The sequence below is a fragment of the Oncorhynchus keta genome, chromosome 33, assembly GCF_023373465.1.
Source record: "Oncorhynchus keta strain PuntledgeMale-10-30-2019 chromosome 33, Oket_V2, whole genome shotgun sequence".
Lineage (NCBI taxonomy): Eukaryota > Metazoa > Chordata > Actinopteri > Salmoniformes > Salmonidae > Oncorhynchus > Oncorhynchus keta.
The window spans coordinates 1812222-1834814 of record NC_068453.1 but is presented as its reverse complement, the minus strand read 5'-3'; the positions used below and the strand labels follow the sequence as shown (position 1 = coordinate 1834814).

Here is a 22593-nt window from a genome sequence, read left to right as displayed (position 1 = left end):
ATGACTTACTTACATAATTTGTTTTAGCCATAGCGGTTTGATAATCTATTACATTGCACGAGTCGTTGTTTAGGCCTGGTAAGAGTTTACAGCTCAACAATAGTTTGAAGACTTTACTGTCTTTGAAAACAGTTGACCATTTTACGCTCCATTCGCCCGGGTGATAACTAGGTGAAGTTTGAGAGCACGTTAGTGAATAGGAGAGCAGAGGCTGAGAGCCAAATGGTTGTTTTAGGACTGGGCGGTGCTCTCTCTCTCTCTGCCCCAACACTCGACTCTACGGACTCGGCAGGGAAGTACCAAAGTTATCCAATAAACATACAAATGCGATGCAATTAACGAAGGACTCGGCGGAAAAGTAGGAGTTTACAGTTATATCCTAGGGGAAAAGCGCAGGATTCTGAATGATATGAGTTTGATGGTAAGGGATCATTTGGAGCGCCGTGCACAAATCCCAACTCTGCAGAATGTGGTTTCCAAGTTGTGATACGCACCGTGTTCTGGTTCAGAGAAAGGATAGCCTACTCATGCTTTCTGCATGAAAACACCTGAATAAAGTAGCCTATCCGAGCTGATCAATCTCTTTTTATACCAAGTATTCAATCTTTGCATTTAGGTGAACCATGTGCTCTCAACATTGATTGCAGGCTTAAAACTATTACAGGTTCCAATGGAGCACAGGACGCAGAAGTTAATGAGTTCGCCCAAGGGCTTCGTGGCTGTGTTCGAGATACGCAGAACTCGTCCAATACTTGTTCTACTAGTGCTGATGTTGGTAGGGTTGGATGAGGTCGGAGGACTCCGGACGTGTAGGAGGAAAACGGTAATTATATATATTTATCATTTTTATTCAGGGTGTGTGTGTGTCTGCGCGCGCGCATTTTCATTTGCATTAATTTATTATATTTTGGTATAGTTTTTAACAGAAGTAATCATTGTTTTAAGTAGGCTACACATATTATAAAATAGTTATGTTTGGATCCTAATGTATATTTGTGCATGTTTATTTGTTGATGTGTGATATATATAGCCGTCTATACTAATGCATTGACCAGTGTTACAATAGCTGAGAACGGGGATACATGAGGGAAAGAAGAAAAGAAAGGTGTTGGTGGTGGTGAGGGGAAGGCTGGAGGAGTATGCTTCTGCTCACATGTGGGTGACAGATATTTTAGCACAGAGAGATGGATAGATGGACAGGGGCTGTCAAGGGATGATAGCAGAGGTGGATTCCACATCTGTGTAGGATTAAGTTGTGATTCGGTTCCTTTTTGCACTTGTGCCACGTGTGTTTTCCTAGAGGAGGCCAGACATGCTCCCTTTGGCAGGAAGCCTGAAAAATGCAATGGCTTGACTTTCATTTATTCCTTTTGAACTCCTAGTAGAAGAAATAGTACTGAAAAAGTGGAGAAATAGAATGAACGACTAACTATTTTGAGTTGAAATCCTCTCCCAGTTGCAGATTGTACATTTTGTCATCATTGAAGGGATTTTAGTCCTGTCTTGTTTCACAGGCTACTGCTAATCTGTTGTTTGTTTCAGGCCCTGTACCATTCTCTACTGCAACATACAGACGGTGCAAAGCCTCTCTCTCTCTCCTACACACACATACACTGTTTTCACCTGTTCATGGTCATGTCATGCTCTTCTTGTCATCTCTAATAATCTCTCTCTCTCCCATTTCAATTCAAAGGGCATTATTGGCATGGGAAACACATTGCCAAAGCAAGTGAAATAGATTCAAAAAATGAAAAAAAGAGTAAAGTAAACAAACAAACAATCTCTCTCTTTCTCTCCCTCTCTCTCAGGAAGCTGGTGGGCGATCTGTGGAGTCCCTGAGCTCTGTGAAGCATCATCCTATGCCTGGAGCGGCACTGAGCCGCTCCAGACGCTACGCCATCAACCCACTGGGACACAAGTGGAGGCATTTCAACCTCACCTACAAGTGAGACCCTGAATCACAATTCAGACCCTTGTCCCTATCCCCTAGGAACTTTTGGAAGTCTGAGAGGATTGGATATACAGTGCCTCAGATGGTATTCAAACCCAATGGTCCCTCAATTCTTTTCATCACAGCAACTTTCAGGTCTGCTGAGAGCAAACTTGAATGTTGTGAAAATTCTATGCAACTTCCAGCGTGCATTTACTGTGAGCGCTGAAGTTGTACCAGCTTTAAGTTACAGTTTCAGACAGTGGTCAAATAGGCTACTGTAGCTATTTGATCATATGTAGGCCTACCAGAGTTCCCTACCATCAAAAACAATGGAGAAAATGCATCCCATAACATTTTAACATGGAAATAGCTCTTCTATTCAGCCTACAGTTGCAGCCAATGTGCGGTGTTCAATGTAGGCCTACAGTCCATGACACGTTTGAAAAAAACATGCAGGGCTTGACATTAACCTGTTTATCCACCTGTCCTTCAGACAAGGAGGTGACTGAAAATGTTGTTTGCCTTCGGAAACTGTTCAGACCCCTTGACGTTAGACTTATTGTAAAATTGATTCAATAAATATAAATTCCTCAGCAATCTACACACAATAACCCATAATGACAAAGCGAAAACAGGCTTTTTAGAATTTTTAGCAAATTTATAAAACACAGAAATACCTTATTTACATTAGTATTTAGACCCTTTGCTATGAGACTCAAAATTACATTACATTTACATTTAAGTCATTTAGCAGACGCTCTTATCCAGAGCGACTTACAAATTGGTGCATTCACCTTATGACATCCAGTAGAACAGTCACTTTACAATAGTGCATCTAAATCTTAGAGGGGGGTGAGAAGGATTACTTATCCTATCCTAGGTATTCCTTAAAGAGGTGGGGTTTCAGGTGTCTCCGGAAGGTGGTGATTGACTCCGCTGTCCTGGCGTCGTGAGGGAGTTTGTTCCACCATTGGGGGCCAGAGCAGCGAACAGTTTTGACTGGGCTGAGCGGGAACTGTACTTCCTCAGTGGTAGGGAGGCGAGCAGGCCAGAGGTGGATGAACGCAGTGCCCTTGTTTGGGTGTAGGGCCTGATCAGAGCCTGGAGGTACTGAGGTGCCGTTCCCCTCACAGCTCCGTAGGCAAGCACCATGGTCTTGTAGCGGATGCGAGCTTCAACTGGAAGCCAGTGGAGAGAGCGGAGGAGCGGGGTGACGTGAGAGAACTTGGGAAGGTTGAACACCAGACGGGCTGCGGCGTTCTGGATGAGTTGTAGGGGTTTAATGGCACAGGCAGGGAGCCCAGCCAACAGCGAGTTGCAGTAATCCAGACTGGAGATGACAAGTGCCTGGATTAGGACATGCGCCGCTTCCTGTGTGAGGCAGGGTCGTACTCTGCGGATGTTGTAGAGCATGAACCTACAGGAACGGGCCACCGCCTTGATGTTAGTTGAGAACGACAGGGTGTTGTCCAGGATCACGCCAAGGTTCTTAGCGCTCTGGGAGGAGGACACAATGGAGTTGTCAACCGTGATGGCGAGATCATGGAACGGGCAGTCCTTCCCCGGGAGGAAGAGCAGCTCCGTCTTGCCGAGGTTCAGCTTGAGGTGGTGATCCGTCATCCACACTGATATGTCTGCCAGACATGCAGAGATGCGATTCGCCACCTGGTCATCAGAAGGGGGAAAGGAGAAGATTAATTGTGTGTCGTCTGCATAGCAATGATAGGAGAGACCATGTGAGGTTATGACAGAGCCAAGTGACTTGGTGTATAGCGAGAATAGGAGAGGGCCTAGAACAGAGCCCTGGGGACACCAGTGGTGAGAGCGCGTGGTGAGGAGACAGATTCTCGCCACGCCACCTGGTAGGAGCGACCTGTCAGGTAGGACGCAATCCAAGCGTGGGCCGCGCCGGAGATGCCCAACTCGGAGAGGGTGGAGAGGAGGATCTGATGGTTCACAGTATCGAAGGCAGCCGATAGGTCTAGAAGGATGAGAGCAGAGGAGAGAGAGTTAGCTTTAGCGGTGCGGAGCGCCTCCGTGATACAGAGAAGAGTAGTCTCAGTTGAATGACTAGTCTTGAAACCTGACTGATTAGGATCAAGAAGGTCATTCAGAGAGAGATAGCGGGAGAGCTGGCCAAGGACGGCACGTTCAAGAGTTTTGGAGAGAAAAGAAAGAAGGGATACTGGTCTGTAGTTGTTGACATCAGAGGGATCGAGTGTAGGTTTTTTCAGAAGGGGTGCAACTCTCGCTCTCTTGAAGACGGAAGGGACGTAGCCAGCGGTCAGGGATGAGTTGATGAGCGAGGTGAGGAAAGGGAGAAGGTCTCCGGAAATGGTCTGGAGAAGAGAGGAGGGGATAGGGTCAAGCGGGCAGGTTGTTGGGCGGCCGGCCGTCACAAGACGCAAGATTTCATCTGGAGAGAGAGGGGAGAAAGAGGTCAGAGCACAGGGTAGGGCAGTGTGAGCAGAACCAGCGGTGTCGTTTGACTTAGCAAACGAGGATCGGATGTCGTCGACCTTCTTTTCAAAATGGTTGACGAAGTCATCTGCAGAGAGGGGGGAGGGGAGGAGGATTCAGGAGGGAGGAGAAGGTGGCAAAGAGCTTCCTAGGGTTAGAGGCAGATGCTTGGAATTTAGAGTGGTAGAGAATGGCTTTAGCAGCAGAGACAGAGGAGGAAAATGTAGAGAGGAGGGAGTGAAAGGATGCCAGGTCCGCAGGGAGGCGAGTTTTCCTCCATTCTGCTCGGCTGCCCGGAGCCCTGTTCTGTGAGCTCACAATGAGTCGTCGAGCCACGGGGCGGGAGGGGAGGACCGATCCGGCCTGGAGGATAGGGGACATAGAGAGTCAAAGGATGCAGAAAGGGAGGAGAGGAGGGTTGAGGAGGCAGAATCAGGAGATAGGTTGGAGAAGGTTTGAGCAGAGGGAAGAGATGATAGGATGGAAGAGGAGAGAGTAGCGGGGGAGAGAGAGCGAAGGTTGGGACGGCGCGATACCATCCGAGTAGGGGCAGTGTGGGAGGTGTTAGATGAGAGCGAGAGGGAAAAGGATACAAGGTAGTGATCGGAGACTTGGAGGGGAGTTGGAATGAGGTTAGTGGAAGAACAGCATCTAGTAAAGATGAGGTCGAGCGTATTGCCTGCCTTGTGAGTAGGGGGGGAAGGTGAGAGGGTGAGGTCAAAAGAGGAGAGGAGTGGAAAGAAGGAGGCAGAGAGGAATGAGTCAAAGGTAGACGTGGGGAGGTTAAAGTCGCCCAGCACTGTGAGAGGTGAGCCGTCCTCAGGAAAGGAGCTTATCAAGGTATCAAGCTCATTGATGAACTCTCCGAGGGAACCTGGAGGGCGATAAATGATAAGGATGTTAAGCTTGAAAGGGCTGGTAACTGTGACAGCATGGAATTCAAAGGAGGCGATAGACAGATGGGTAAGGGGAGAAAGAGAGAATGACCACTTGGGAGAGATGAGGATCCCGGTGCCACCACCCCGCTGACCAGAAGCTCTCGGTGTATGCGAGAACACGTGGGCGGACGAAGAGAGAGCAGTAGGAGTAGCAGTGTTGTCTGTGGTGATCCATGTTTCCGTCAGTGCCAAGAAGTCGAGGGACTGGAGGGAGGCATAGGCTGAGATGAACTCTGCCTTGTTGGCCGCAGATCGGCAGTTCCAGAGGCTACCAGAGACCTGGAACTCCACGTGGGTCGTGCGCGCTGGGACCACCAGATTAGGGTGGCCGCGGCCACGCGGTGTGGAGCGTTTGTATGGTCTGTGCAGAGAGGAGAGAACAGGGATAGACAGACACGTAGTTGACAGGCTACAGAAGAGGCTACGCTAATGCAAAGGAGTTCGGAATGACAAGTGGACTACACGTCTCGAATGTTCAGAAAGTTAAGCTACGTAGCAAGAATCTTATTGACTAAAATGATTAAAATGATACAGTACTGCTGAAGTAGGCTAGCTGGCAGTGGCTGCGTTGTTGACACTACACTAATCAAGTCGTTCCGTTGAGTGTAATAGTTTCTGCAGTGCTGCTATTCGCTGGCTAGCTAGCAGTGTTGTTTACATTACGTTGCGTTAAAAGAACGACAATAGCTGGCAAGCTAACCTAGAAAATCGCTCTAGACTACACAATTATCTTTGATACAAAGACGGCTATGTAGCTAGCTATGTAGCTAGCTACGATCAAACAAATCAAACCGTTGTACTGTAATGAAATGAAATGAAAATGTGATACTACCTGTGAATGCGACCGGGTTGTTGAGTTCTATTCAGTAGACGTTGACTGTTAGCTGTTAGCTGTTGGCTAGCTAGCAGAGTCTCCTACGTTAAGGACGACAAATAGCTGGCTAGCTAACCTCGGTAAATTAAGATAATCACTCTAAGACTACACACTCTAAACTACACAATTATCTTGGATACGAAGACAGCAAAGACAGCTATGTAGCTAGCTAACACTACACTAATCAAGTCGTTCAGTTGAGTGTAATAGTTACTACAGTGCTGCTAATCGGTGGGCGTTTGCTAGCTGGCTAGCTGGCTAGCTGCTGGGCAAATAGCAGTGAAGACTACGTTAGACGACGAAATACGATAATTATGCAATTATCTTTGATACAAAGACGGCTATGTAGCTAGCTAAGAAGAAATAGCTAAGATTAGACAAATCAAACCGTTGTACTATAATGAAATGTAATGAAATGTAATGAAAAAGTTATACTACCTGCGGAGCGAAGTGCCGATGCGACCGCTCGCTCCAACCCGGAAGTACACAATTGAGCTCAGGTGCATCCTGATTCCATTGATCATCCTTGAGCTGTTACTACAACTTGATTGGAGTCCACCTGTGGTAAATTCAATTGATTGGACATGGTTTGGAAAAGCATAGACCTGTCTAGTAGTTGACAGTGCATGTCAGAGCAAAAACCAAGCCATGAGGTTGAAGGAAATATCCGTAGAGCTCCGAGACAGGATTGTGTAGAGGCACAGATCTGGGGAAGGGTACCAAAATATTTCTGCATCATTGGAGGTCCCCAAGAACACAGTGGCCTCCATCATTATTAAATGGAAGAAGTTTGTAACCACCAAGACTCTTCCTAGAGCTGGCTGCCCAGCCAATTGGAGGAGAAGGGCCTTGGTCAGAGAGGTGATCAAGAATCTGATGGTCACTCTGACAGAGCTCTAGAATTACTCTGTGGAGATGGGAGAACCTTCCAGAAGCACAACTGTAATCCCTGCCAAAGGTGCTTCAACAAAGTACTGAGTAAAGGGTCAGAATACTTATGTCAATGTGTTATTTCAGTTTTGTATTTTTTATACATTCGCAAAAATAATGTAACAAATGTGGAAAAGTCAAGGGGTCTGAATTCTTTCTGAATGCACTGTATAGTGTATCTATAACTGAGCATCTACTCACGACCACTCATGCTGTAAACACAGTCCAGTTTAAAGAGAATGGCACAGATCCGTATATGGCACTGGTCTATCTGCAGCTCTGATTGGTGCTCTGATTGGATCTGCAGCTCTGACTGGTGTACTCCGATGCGTCTAAGTCTTGCATAGTTAATTTTGTTTCGGTATGTTGCATTGAACTCCCACAGTAGTTCAATGCAATAAATTACTTTCCCACACTAAAGGGAAATGTTAACTAAGGGGAAAAACTGTAGAAAGTTAAGTGAAGTTCAATCTCGTCCTTCTCTGCGTAGGCTGGTGGTTCTTCTGCTTCGCAGTGCCGGATCAGCGGGATGCCCATGCGCAGTTTAAAGGGAACATTGTTCACTCCCCTTGACTTTTTCATATTTTGTTGTTATAGCCTGAAATTAAAATGAATGAAATTGAGATTTTTTGTCTCTGGCGTGACACACAATACCCCATAATGTCAAGGTGGAGTTATGTTTTTAGAATTGTGTTATAAATTAATTAAAATTGAAAAGCTGTAATGTCTTGAGTCAATTCAAACCTTTTGTTATGACCTAAATAATTTCAGGAGTAAACATTTGCTTAACAAGTCACATAATAAGTTGCATAGACTCACTCTGTGTGCAATAATAGTGTTTAATATGATTTTTTTAATCCCACACATACAATGAATTATCTGTAAGGTCCCTCAGTCAAGCAGCGAATTTCAAACACAGATTCAACCACAAAGACCAGGGAGGTTTTCCATTGCCCCGCAAAGAAGGGCACCTACTGGTAGATTCGTCAAAATGAAAAAAGCAGACATTGAATATCCCTTTCAACATAATGAGGTTGGTGTATAAATACACCTAGTCACTACAAAGATACAGGCGTCCTTCCTAACTCTGTTGCCGGAGAGGAAGGAAACCGTAATGCTAACATAAATGACAGAAGGAAGCCTGTACAGAATAAACATATTCCAAAACATGCATCCTGTTTGCAATAAGGCACTAAAGTAAAACTGTAAAAAATTGGCCAAATAAACTAACTACATGTCATGAATAAAAAAACTATGTTTGGGGCAAATAACAACACATTGAGTACTACTCTTCATTTTTTCAAGCATGGTGGTGGCTGCATCATGTTATGGATATGCTTGTCATTGGCAAGGACTAGGGAGTTCTTTAGGATAAAAATAAACGGAATAGAGCTAAGCACAGTCAAAGTCCGAGTGGGAAACCTGGTTCATTCTGCTTTCCAACAGACACTAGGAGACAACATCACCTTTCAGCAGGACAACAACCTAACACACAAGGCCAAATATACAATGATCAACAACCAACTTGACAGAGCTTGAAGTATTAAAAACATTATAATGTGCAAATATTGTACAACCCAGGTGTGCAAAGCTCTTAGACTTACCCAGAAAGATTCATAGCTGTGATGGCTGCCAGAGGTGATTCTAACATATGTTGACTCAAGGGTGTGAATGCTTATGTAAATGTGACATTTCTGTATTTATTTTCACTAAATGGGCACAAAAAACATGTTTTTACTTTGTTATTATGTGTAGATGAGTGAGAACAAAAATTCAGGCTGTAACACAACAAAATATGGAATAAGTCAAGGGGTATGAATACTTTCTCAAGTTGTAAGGAATATAGCAGCAATTCCACCTAACCTATCAGGGGGCAAGGTTCAACCATATTACTGACACCTATCCAATCCTCTCAGATGTAGTGTCAAGGGGGAAGGGACGAGGGTTGACTTGGGATTCAGGGAGTTCAGGGAGGGGATGGAAGAGACTGGGAGGTCGGCTTCTGAGTACTGTTTTGAGAATTAGAGCTTCAGAGAATGTTGGAGGATGGCCCACTGACCAGATATACAAATATTATTTCAGTTATGAATACAACTATTGTTCCCTGAAGGGAAATCAACAACCATTCATATTCCCCTGAAAACTGAAATCACGCCCAACTGGCTAATGGATGCCAAGCCTGCCCTCGGATGCCGCGTCTTCCTGGCTATAATACCGGGACATTAATTTCCTCAATTCAGTAACACTTTTCAGCGAGCCCAAATCCCCTGCGCAAAATATGTTATACCTCATTACCTCCTTAACTGAACAGTAGTTATTTTCATACATTGCCATTCAGTCGGTAACTTGGTATAACATACTATGGGGACATACAATCAAGCCCCAAGCTGGCTCATTGGGTACCAAACTAGGAGATGCATGGCAGCTCAAGGATACACACGTTCTACCGGTCAAAAAATAGTCTACAGAAGCCACCTTTTCCCCTAATACTTACCTGAGAAGCCTGAACTGTCAGAGCCTGATGAAGCCTGAACTGTCAGAACCCCATATAGGGAACCAGAATCTGCTGCAACTTGACACGCTGCCACTGCAGCCCAAGTCCATAGAACCCATGGTTCCAAGAACAATACTTACCTTGTGAGCCTGAAATGTCAGAACTTGTAAAAAGAACCGTCAAAAACAACAGAACACTTGTTGTGACATGGTAAAGCGCACACTCACGCTTGCATAGCATCAACCAGAGTCGATGAATCATGGCAAGGTTACTATGATCCCCAACATGCTAGGCTGATGCCAAGGCCACGAGCAGGGCAGTCTTGTAGGAAATTAGCTTTAGGTCCACAGACTCTAATGGTTCAAACGGAGACTCACACTGAGGGGACCAAGGCCCGGTCCCTAGTCGGCGCCATGAGTCGACACGCCTTTTAGGGGCCACACCACCGGAGGATGAGTCCCCTGTGTGGAGCTGTCCATCCCTACATGACACGCAGAGATGGCTGCCATATAAACCTTCAATGGAAACGCCTCAGCACCAGCCAAACTGTCAGTATCTCTAGGTAATTGATATGCAACTCCCTTTACGCTGTTGACCTAATCCCTCATCGAGTAGCCCACACAGAGTACTCCCCATCTCATAAAGGATGCGTCTGTCGTGATCACCCTGCGGGACACTACCCGGCCCATGAGAACCACCTGCAACAGAGAACCTGCAAAACAGACTCATCAACAGCGCTGAAACAGACATATCAACAGAAGTCCTAGAGACACAATAGCTATCATAAAAGAACTGTACCAGACAGAGCTGGAATTCAAACCTACTTTGTTGGGACCAAAGCACATGATTCAGAACTGAGTCCAGGAATTGAATGTGCTGAGTCAAACCATTTTTCCTGTGATTCACTCTGAACCCCAGAGACTGAATATGGGAAACCAGTGTGGCAGTATGGAGCTCCACCTGTTCCCTCGACTCCACTATGACCAGCTAATCGTCCAGATAGGCCAATACTTAAAGTCCAAAAGGCAGGACCAGAAATTCATAGGCTACACCCTTTAAATGAAACCTCCGAAACTTTCGGTGGGGAAGATGTATAGCCACATGAAAGTACGTATCCTTCAGATCTATGGACATGAACCAATCACAGTGATGCGCCGACTGCAATAGCCAGCAAAGTGTGAGCATTTTGAACTTGCAAACCCTCAGGTACAAAACCAACTAATGCCAATAGTGTGCAAAGCTGTTATCAAGGCAAAGGGTAGCTACTTTGAAGAATTTCAAATATAAAATATATTTTGATTTGTTTAACTTTTTTGGTTACTACATGATTCCATATGTGTTATTTCATTGTTTTGATGTCTTCACTATTATTCTACAATGTAGAAAATAGTATAAAATAAAGAAAAACCCTGTAATGAGTAGGTGTGTCCAAACCTATGACTGGTACTGGGTTTTATAATTTTTTCTTTCATGCTTGTTTTCATATCCATCACCCTTAACAACCGTGTGTCTGAATGTGGGGAATTAACTTTGTTTATTATGCCCACATCTGGACGATGCCGTACTCCCGATACCCCTGAACGTAGAGAAACCTTGGGTAGAAACACTGTGCTTTCGTGGTACCGCCATTCTGATACCCAGCCAACACCGGGTTTGGGGTCTTCGGCAACCAGTAACTTGCCCCCGTTGACCGAGCCACTTGGAAGCACTGTTGCCATTAGTAAATGTGGAGGAGGGCTCCGAGAACATGCCCCTCCACCGGCCTCCAGCTAGGGTCGTGAGGTCTGCTCATTCCCCCATGGGCGTGGAAGAATCAGCGTTCACCCCACTCCCCTTCGACCCAGCACAGCGTCTGTGCCAAGACTTCCGCTGCTTCCCAGAAACACCAATACGGTCAAAAACCAACCTCGACGCCAGCCTCTGGCCTGGACTCGTTCCTTCACGCTTCTGGAACTGCAGAGCTGCCCCCACGAAGGAACTTTCGTGGGAAAAGGACCTGTAGAGCTGGGTCCTGTTTTTGTTTCTCCTCGAAACAGGACTGTAAGGACTCCATAGCCGAGCCAAACAACCTTGTTGGCGAAACTGGCTCATCCAAGTACAGCCGCCTGTTCCTTTCAAGAACCACACCCTCAGCCTGGTATACTTTGTCCAACTGCTCCGCCTAGAACCGGGACTGTTTATTCAGAAGATTAGCCTCCTTGTTAGCCTCAGAACTGGAGCTAAGTAACTCGGCAGCTTTCCATCCATCGGTGGTGTGCAAATGAGCCCCGCCTCCTCTATACTCTACATTCATGAACTCACCTTAACCTGGTAGCACCAGCCTGGCTGAATGAGGGGAATCGCAGGTCACCTTTAGCTCATCAGTGACGGAGCCGAATCTGATAGTCTTTGTGTGCTTGAAAAGTTTGTCATTTGCGTTACACGGTCTTCCTTCAGGCGGGCTGAAGAGAGAAGAATTGAGGAAATGGATGTGAGCCCCGGTATTATAGTCAGGAAGGCAGGACTTCTGGGGATTGGCTCGGCATCCATTGGCCCGTTGGGCGTTTTCATTTTTTTCAGGTGAATATGGTTGGCCATTGACTCCCCATAATGTTATACTGAGTGACTGACTGAAAGGGAACAGCACTGCGTTTTTGGGAATCCAAGTTAGTCGCATTGTCTGTCACTTTCCTGTCTGTCTTTCTGTTCACAGCTGTATGTCTGTCTGTCTATGTTTGTCTGTTTGTCTGTGTGTCCGTTCACATCTGTCAGGATCGTGAAGTTTCCCAACACGCTGAACAAAGATGACACCCGCCAGGCCATCAGCATTGCGTTCTCCAAGTGGAGCGACGTGTCCCCTCTCTACTTCGCCGAAATCAAAAACCCCAACAAGAGTGCTGATATTATCATCGGTGAGACCACGTAATTGATTAGAACCACATTGTATCACCTTAAGATATGGGTGTGTGTGAGTATCTAAATATTTGTTAAGTCTTTAATACCCTGTTGTGTCTCGAGTATGATTAAATGAGATGACATGCTATTTTATCAAATTGATTACCTAACATTTGATTACGTGATTTGAATTGGGGCGGCAGCGTAGCCTAGTGGTTAGAGCGTTGGACTAGTAACCGAAAGGTTGCAAGATGGAATCCCCGAGCTGACAAGGTACACATCTGTTGTTCTGCCCCTGAACAAGGCAGTTAACCCACTGTTCCTAGGCCGTCATTGAAAATAAGAATTTGTTCTTAACTGACTTGCCTATTAAAATAAAGGTAACAATTAACTACTTAATAACCTTTGGAACCAGGTTCTGGTTCTTAAAGATCTGAAGGTCTTTTATATCAATAGCAGTCAATTATTAATTATCACCTTATTCAGTCTCATCTGAACGTTGTAAAATTCTTGGTTATCTGCACAAACCCTGGCTAACAAGTTGAATCAGCAATACAAAAATTGGCTTCATTATTTACTAAATACCTAAATAATCACACAGAATTACATATACACAGAATAGATCATAAATTGATTACTAATCATGTCATAAAAGAAAAAGTCCCTTGCAGATGAAACCGATAATGATGGCTGGTTACACAAATAAAGGGGGTTGGGTTTGAATGAAAGAGCGGGAAGACTGAGGGATAAAGGGGATTGGGTCTATATTGGACCTTGAGAAGCTATGCTGCCGTAAATACAGAATCTTATGCATTCTAATAACCGCCCATTCGGAAAAGGAAAATGCAAGATATATATTTACACTGAGCTGCGTTTTGATAGATGAGTCGAAGATTGAAGACTGGTTTACCCAGCAGAGATCACCAATGTTCTTTCAAGAATCTTTCTGGTCGTAGTGTTGTAGAGCGGATATGTTCTTCTGAGAATGTAGGGCTATCGGATATGTTCTTCTGAGATTCTGTCCATGTACGTTTACAGCTGCAGCTGATAACTCGACATCTAGGAGGTATCACTTCTTCTTTAGTAAATAATCATTCAAAGTTCTTACCAAGTTGCTATAATCAGCTTGTGCTGTATTTTGGCTGGGCTAGTCTAAATTCACCATTCGTCACCTCCACATTGAAATTCACCCTTTTAATAAACATTAGGACAGCAGTCCTAACATTTCTGGAACTAAATGTTAATATCGTTAGCTTGTAGTTGAAATTAGCCCTTTTAAACGTCTGGACACCAGTCCTCATGTCATCTCGAACGGAGGTTGATTTCCGTCAACGGGCTTTTGTACTGTGGGAGAGAAGGGCGTGTTTCATAGTTCTCAACCAATGTCTGTTCACTTGGGAGTGGCCACTGAGTGAGCATAAGTTTACTTATGAAAACAATTCTGTCATTTAGAAGCTAAAATCACATTTAATCTTGTCACAAATAGTTTCATATTTAAACATTTAAATTGCACATCAATTCCATTTGAATATAACTAGAATGTGCAGACTTTCCAAGATACAATTTGTTGTCCTATCATCAGATATAATGTCCCAGACAACAACTGATCTGACGACATATTCTTTAAGTACCAACGGACACTTTCAACTGGTTGAGAAAGGAAAATATTGTTCCATTCCCCAACATTTTGATGTTCCCATACTTTCTCTGTGGAAACACAGGGCTTTTCAAGAGTCCATTCTGCAGAGTGGAGAGAAAAGGGGGAAATGTATTTATGTGGGGGTATGTATTTATGTGGGGATAAACCTCACCCAACAGGGCAACGTCATGACAACCCCCTGCTTTTTTTGTGTGTGTGTGGGCACAGGCTTCTACACGTGGAACCACACAGACTGCTGGTGGTCTCCATTGCATCCCTGTTTTGATGGACTAAACGGGGAGTTGGCCCATGCCTTCCTGCCCCCACGCGGGGAGATCCACTTTGACAATCATGAGTTCTGGATCCTGGGGAAGTCCCGCTTCAGCTGGAAACAAGGTGCAAATAATATCTACATTCTGTCTGTCTGTGCTCCGATTCTCTTCCCTTACCCCAAATAGTGTACTCATTCACCCGTGTATTTCCTTCAAGGAAATTCCTACAATGGAATCATGTAGTAACTAAAAAATAAAAAATAATAATAAAGAAATGTTATAGTTGAGATTCTTCAAAAGTAGCCACCCTTTGCCTTGATGACAGCTTTGCACACTCTTGCATTCTCTCAACCAGATTCATGAGATAGTCACCTGGAATGCAATTCAATTAACAGGTGTGCCTTTTTAAAAGTTAATTTGTGGAGTTTCTTTCCTTCTTAATGCATTTGAGCCAATCAGTTGTGTTGTGACAAGGTAGGTTTGATATACAGAAGATAGTCCTATTTAGTAAAAGACCAAGTCCATATTATGGCAAGAACAGCTCAAATAAGTAAAGAGAAACGACAGTCCATCAACACTTTAAGACATGAAGGTCGGTCAATACGGAAAATGTCAATAACTTTGAAAGTTTCTTCAAGTGCAGTCGCAAAAATAATCAAGCGCTAAGATGAAATTGGCTCATGAGGACCGCCACAGGAAAGGAAGACCCAGAGTTACCTCTGCTGCAGAGGATAAGTTCATTAGAGTTACCAGCCTCAGAAATTACCAGCCCAAATAAATGCTTCAGAGTTCAAGTAACAGATACATCTCAACAACAACTGTTCAGAGGAGACAGGGTGAATCAGGCCTTCATGGTCTAATTGATGCAAAGAAACCACTACTAAAGGACACCAACAAGAAGAAGAGACCTGCTTGGACCAAGAAACACGAGCAATGGACATTAGACTGGTGGAAATCTGTCCTTTGGTCTTACGAGTCCAAATTTGGGGGTTTTGGTTCCAACTGCTGTGTCTTTGTGATACGTGGAGTAGGTGAACGGATGATCTCCGCATGTGTGGTTCCCAACGTGAAGCATGGAAGAGGAGGTGTGATGGTACTTTGCTGGTGACACTGTCTGTGATTTATATATATATATACAGTGGGGCAAAAAAGTATTTAGTCAGCCACCAATTGTGCAAGTTCTTCCACTTAAAAAGATAAGAGAGGCCTGTAATTTTAATCATAGGTACACTTCAGCTATGACAGACAAAATGAGGGAAAAACATCCAGAAAATCACATTGTAGGATTTTTTATGAATTTATTTGCAAATTATGGTGGAAAATACAATACTTATTGTGGGAAGCTTGTGGAAGGCTACTCAAAACGTTTGACCCAAGTTAAACAATTTAAAGGCAATGCTACCAAATACTAATTGAGTGTATGTAAACTTCTGACCCACTGGGAATGTGATTAAATAAATAAAAGCTGAAATAAATCATTCTCTACTTTTACTCTGACATTTCACATTCTTAAAATAAAATGGTGATCCTAACTGACCTAAGACAGGGAATTTTTACTAGGATTAAATGTCAGGAATTGTGGAAAAAATGATTTTAAATGTCTTTGGCTAAAGGTGTATGTAAACTTCTGACTTCAACTGTGTGTGTGTGTGTGTGTGTGTGTGTGTGTGTGTGTGTGTGTGTGTGTGTGTGTGTGTGTGTGTGTGTGTGTGTGTGTGTGTGTGTGTGTGTGTGTGTGTGTGTGTTTCACTACTGTTCAAAAGTTTGGGGTCACTTAGAAATGTCCATGTTTGTTGAAAGAAAATATTTTTTTTTCGTCCATTAAAATAACATGAAATTGATCAGATATAAAGTGTAGACATCGTTAATGTTGTAAATGACAGAGGCCCATTATCAGCAACCATCACTCCTGTATTCCAATGGCACGTTGTGTTAGCTAATTCAAGTTTATAATTTTAAAAGGCTAATTGATCATTAGAAAACCCTTTTGCAATTATGTTAGCACAGCTGAAAACTTGTTCTGATTAAAGAAGCAATAAAACTGGCCTTATTTTATACTAGTTCAGTATCTGGAGCATCAGCATTTGGGGGTTCGATTACAGGCTCAAAATGGCCAGAAGCAAATGCCTTTTTTCTGAAACTCATCAGGCTAGTCTTGTTCTGAGAAATGAAGGCTATTCCGTGGAGAAACTGAAGATCTCGTACAACGCTGTGTACTACTCCCTTCACACAACAGCACAAACTCTCTCTAACCAGAATAGAAAGAGTGGGAGGCTCCGGTGAACAACTGAGCAAGAGGACATGTACATGAGAGTGTCTAGTTTGAGAAACAGATGCCTCAAGTCCTCAACTGGCAGCTTCATTAAATAGTACCCGCAAAACACCAGTCTCAATGTAAACAGTGAAGAGGCGACTCCGGGATGCTGGCCTTCTAGTCAGATCTGCAAAGAAAAAGCCATATCTCAGACTGGCCAATAAAAAGAAAAGATTAGGATGGGCAAAACACTGGAAGATTGGAAATAAGTGTTATGGACAGACTAATCTAAGCTTGAGGTGTTCGGATCACATAGAACATTTGTGAGTTGGTGGAGGCAAAGTGATGGTCTGGGGGTGGTAAGAGTTGGAGATTTGTACAGGGTAAAAGGGATCTTGAAGGAAGGCTATCACTCCATTTTGCAATGCCATGCCATACACTGTGGATGGCGCTTAATTGGAGCCAATTTCCTCCTACAACAGGACAATGACCCAAAGCACAGCTCCAAACTATGCAATAACTATTTAGGGAAGAAGCAGTCAGCTGGTATTCTGTCTATAATGGAGTGGACCTTATTGAGCTGTTGTGGGAGCAGCTTGACCGTATGGTAGGTAAGAAGTCCCCATCAAGCCAATACAACTTGTGGGAGGTGCTTCAGGAAGCATGGGTTGAAATCGCTTCAGATTCCCTCAACAAACTGACCGCTAGGATGCCAAAGGTCTGCAAGGCTGTAATTGCTGCAAATGGAGGATTCTTTGACGAAAGCAAATTTTGAAGGACACAATTATTATTTCAATAACAAATCGTTATTTATAACCTTGTCAACGTCTTGACTAGATTTCCTATTCATTACGCAACTCATTTCATGTATGCTTTCATGGAAAACAAGAGAATTTTTAAGTGACCCCAAACTTTTGAACGGTAGTGTATATATATATTTTTTTTAACAGGACAAATATGAGGGGGCATGACGCCTCTGGCATATATTCCACAAGTGTCTGGAACTCTATTGGAGGGATGCAGCAACATTGTTCCACGAGAAATTCCATAATTTTGTGTTTTGTTGATGTTGGAAAACGCTGTCTCAGCCGCCGCTACAGAATCTCCCTTAAGTTTTCAAATGGGTTGAAATCTGGTGACTGAGATGTGCGTGCACACACACACACACACACACACACACATACTTTAAATCCCCTAAGCTCCTTTGAGACCTCTCTTTTAAAGTCACTGAGATATCTTGTTCTAGCCATGGTACACAAAATAATGGTTAACTGGGCATTTATATTCATAACCCTAAGCATTACTTTCTTAATTAACTCTGAAAACTACACCTGTGTAGAAGGACATGCTTTCAATATACTTTGATCCCTCATTTACTCAAATGTTTCCCTTATTTTGGCAGTTACCTGTATATACCAACACACCATTCTAGAATCTAGATGTTATCTCAAATCACACACCATACACACAAGACTGATCACATGTATTCTATCCAGGGATCCCAATCCTTGTCCTTTGATATAATGTGTGTACATGCCTAATTGGGTCTGTTCCCTTCCCCAGGTGTGTGGTTAAATGACCTGGTACAGGTGGCGGCTCATGAGATTGGGCACGCCCTGGGGCTGTGGCACTCCCGTGACCCCCAGGCCCTGATGCACCCCAATGCCACCTACACGGGCCAGAGGAACATTGCCCAGGACGACATCTGGGGAATCCAGCGCCTTTATGGTAAAGGAACACACAGATCAAACATGTTTTTTTTTGTTTATTTATGATGATAAATCAAGACTTTCTATATTTTTTTTCATACATGTATTGTAATGATGTAATTTCTAACATTGTTTTAATATAGTCTAAACATTACTATTAACATTCTCTATTCCACCAATTCCCGCTCAACTCATTGTGCAATTACAACACGATAGCAATACAATTACTACAGTACTATGTAACATGTTAATACAATGTTATTGCTACACAAGTAATTTGTTTTATTACACAGGTATAATTACACACTAAGAAAATGTTAATACCACAAATGTCGTATTCCAGGATGCACAGACAAGAAGCGAGTGTGTGATCCATGGGCTCGCCTTGGCTTCTGCGAAAGGAGGAAGAGCTTCATGAAGAAACACTGTGCCCGACGATGTGATCTCTGCTATGGTCAGACAGGCATATTGTCCACTCTTGATTGGACATGAATTTAACTGCGCCGCAGTTCACCAGTTGGAATTGAAAGTTGCAATCTCCATGAGATCCTATTAATGACATGCTTTTAGGACTGTCTTAAGCCAGCAAATAGATCAGGACTTGATAGTTAAATGTGGATCTAGCCTGATTTTGGACATTTTAACACAAACTGGCTGCCTGGTAGGTGTCTTTCCAAAGAATTACCTCTCCAAATTAGATGTGTAATTATGGACCTGCCTGGATTTGTAAGGCACTTTGAATTTTTTTTTTTACCTTTATTTAACCAGGCAAGTTAGTTAAGAACACATTCTTATTTAATGACGGCCTGGTGGGCAGTGGGTTAACTGCCTGTTCAGGGGCAGAACGACAGATTTGTACCTTGTCAGCTCGGGGGTTTGAACTCGCAACCTTCCGGTTACTAGTCCAACGCTCTAACCACTAGGCTACACTGCCGCCATGGAATGACAGAATGGACATCTTAAAATGTTTAACCGCGTGCTATGTTGCCAACATTCAGACTGTAGCTTGCCGAACTCCTGTCCTGTGTCATCCCTTGTCCTACTGTACTGATAACACCTCTGTGGCATATGCTTTATCCCCAATAAACTATTTCAAATCTTTACACGATTCCTCGCATCCTCTCTTTCTCAACCATATTGGAGAACGTCCAAGGTCTCCTCCCTCAGCCCTTCTCCGATTTGTTTTGAGGAGGCGACGAGGAAAGAGGATGTGAGGAATTGAGGAAAGATTCATTGAGAAAAAGCCATAAGAGGAATATCTTGTGGGGGAAGTCTTATGACCGTCCTGGTATTTCACTCACTTCCTGTAGAGCCTCTGGAGGCCGTTACCACGCTAAGTCCACCGCCTGCCAACGTCAAGATCAAGATAGTTCCTCGTGGAAAGGTTGTGGGCTTCCGCTGTGGGACGAAGAATCCTAGATCGCCTCCCAAAGTCAGGTGAGAGAATAGTCTAAATACAGTAATGTACAAATCATATTTGTGGTGTTTATTGGACAGGATACGTAGATAGGAGAGAGGGTGCTAGAGCAGTGGGTTGGAGTCAAACCGATACACACAATGGCAGTATACAATACATGTGCTCCAAAGACAGGGGCTTAGACCGCTTGACAACCTCGGACCACTATATACCATAATTACCGGTCTGATTCTCCCATCGTTTTAACAGGTCTTTTAATGGGAGCATTTAAACAGCATGCAGGTCGTTTTCTCTTATTTACTATGACTATGTTGCTGGCAAAGGTTGTTGGGCATACATGACATTTGAATGGTTGATTCCTCTCTCCCTGTGCTCTTCCCTGGTACGGCCTTTGACCTTGCTCTAGTTGGTACAAGGATGGAGAGCAGCTCGTGATCTCTATCCCCGGCTACATCACCATGAAGGACCGCGACCTCCGCGTCGTCGCCAACGAGTTTAACGAGGGCACTTATACCTGTCGCGTCAATCGTGGCGGCAACGTGGTCTCCGCAAACTCCTGGGTCATCCGCCTGAACAGCTGAGCTGAATGAAGAGAGTGAGGGAAGAATGAGAGCTGGGAAGGAAAGAATGAGGCATGGAGGAAAAGAGGACGAACCCACCGCAACAATATTATAGGTGGACTCAGCAATACAACATCCTCATACACAGCATGACGACTTCCTGCTTACTAATATTAAATATGCCAAGACTGCCACATATTGGACCTTATTCACCCAGGGATTGTGAGCTTTCAAAATACATCTTTGTGTGGTGATAAAAAAAAAAACATAACTTAAGGTTAACCTTGGAATGAACAGATAATTGACCAATGGAAACAACCCTCTATTCTAGAGCCAATAGTGTCAGTCTTAGCACATCAAAATTCTGTTGTTGATGTCTGTAAACAGGAAGTTTCCCCGGTTTGAAGGATGTCGTCATATGTCTGAGTCTAACTTTAAGCAGGCTGTACTCTGACAGTACTCTCTTAAATCCAGGTCATAAATGGAATAGATCCCAGAACTCAACCTTGTCCTTAATGATGAATGAAGTTTCAGACTAAGATCTGGTCAGAAAAGACTAGCCGTGCTCACCCTTTAAACGTGATGCCTTATTTTTATGCAGTTGTTGTATTGATACATCTCACTTTGTTAAAATGTCTAGGGCAGAGTTGATATTTCTATGTCACTTAACAGTATAGTAATTTGTTTTGAGATAAAGGGTGTAAATGTGATGCAGTGCTTATGGAAAGTATTCTCTCCCCTGTTTTCTATTACTTGCCTTGCATTTAGAGGGGGGGAAACAATACATTGGGATTTATTCACAACAACCTTTCAAAAAAATGTATTTATTTGTACCCCAGGGCAAATACTTGGTGGAAGCACCTTTAGCAGCAGTTTGACCCACTTTTTGAAAAAGTCTCCAACTTTGCTGTCACACTACGGTCAGATTTTGACGCAGATTTAACTACTAGGCTAGGTCACTCGAGCCCCGTTTTATACCTGGTTCTAACATGCATCCCTATCTTGTCCACGTTCTGATTGTGCCATCATTTTCAGACGACTTTATACGGCCTTATCCGTCCACCTTGTCTGCATTGTGACCTGTTTTCTTGTCCCCCCCCCATATACAAATTATTTGATGAATAATCTTTCAAAATAATATATATTTATATTAACACAAGTCAATGGTGCCACCTGTCAATGATTTTTAGACGGCGGTTACACCACCAGCTGTGGACACAATCAGGATGTGGACAAGGGGCTCGATTCGATCCGTAGAGCTGAAGATCCGCACTACAATGCTATTTTAAAGACAATGGTTCCCGCGTTTGCAGAGACCGCATTCATGGTGAACGCTGCATATGTTGGCTCAATCGGAAGTTAACCTTTAAATGTAAATAGTGATGTAACGTGAACCTTCAGCACTAGATCAGGACAAATGTTACAACTGGGTAAAAACAGGGTTTCAGAGACATTGACCATCTTGGCAAATCACTCCAGTGCAGCATTGGTCTTATTTTGGGGTTATTGTCCTGGCGAAATGTCAACGTCTTATCCAGTGTCAGGTGTTCAACAGACTGAATATGTTTTACGTGTCCTTTGCACCATTTTGCTTTTGACCCTTCTAGTATTGGAGTGACTGAAATGTTGATCTTCCCCCCCCCCATCCGAACCAAGAAACTATTCTACAATCACCATGGTCACCTTCGTGATAAATCATTCACAGCTTAATTATTAACTTGACCATGCTTAAAGGACCCTCCCCTAATCTGTACCTACCTACAAATGTGTTAATGAGATGTTCTGAAAGCGCCGGGGTAGCTTTGAGGTTAACTCTTTGCTTGAAATCCATTAACTGAAGGACCTTACAAAGATGGGTATTTATATTGTAAACAAATATTGTTGCACATGGAGATGCCACAGCAAAGGGGGTGGATACGTATGCATTCAAGCAGAAGTTAATTTTAGAACCGTCTAGATTTTGTCTCACTTAAAATGTGGTGTAGGATGTGCAGATCAGTGAAAAATGCCAATGTTATTCATTTTATATTTAAGGCAACATGTAAAAACTGTGCAATTGAAGTGAGTACTATTGCCTGTTTTTCTACCATGTTAAATTGTTTGGTATATATTTTCCCTCCTGTGTAACAAGGAATGGTTGCCAGAACTGTATATGCACCACCACCACTTTAGAAATATGCAACAACACATTGCCAAACATAAAATCACTTAAATATACAGTGGTCTACTTCAAAATTGA

General features: G+C 43.5%; 1 protein-coding gene across 2 annotated transcripts in view; it reads left to right on the top strand.

The window, feature by feature from the left end:
• The first annotated feature begins 231 nt into the window (after nucleotides 1-231).
• LOC118370493 (matrix metalloproteinase-23-like) overlaps nucleotides 232-22593 on the top strand; it is a 43571-nt gene continuing 21209 nt past the window's right edge. The window contains exons 1-9 of one of the 2 annotated variants that reach the window (XR_008088905.1): nucleotides 232-421; nucleotides 665-823; nucleotides 1809-1945; nucleotides 12381-12520; nucleotides 14371-14538; nucleotides 18232-18396; nucleotides 18721-18831; nucleotides 19688-19814; nucleotides 20201-20469. Coding sequence is in view for 1 of the 2 variants with exons in the window: in XM_035755531.2 (XP_035611424.1) it covers nucleotides 410-421; nucleotides 665-823; nucleotides 1809-1945; nucleotides 12381-12520; nucleotides 14371-14538; nucleotides 18232-18396; nucleotides 18721-18831; nucleotides 19688-19814; nucleotides 20201-20375 (1194 nt within the window). In the remaining variant the exon portion in view is untranslated. Of the gene's footprint in view, nucleotides 422-664; nucleotides 824-1808; nucleotides 1946-12380; nucleotides 12521-14370; nucleotides 14539-18231; nucleotides 18397-18720; nucleotides 18832-19687; nucleotides 19815-20200 lie in introns of both variants that reach the window. The other variant, XM_035755531.2, reaches the window with a different exon arrangement.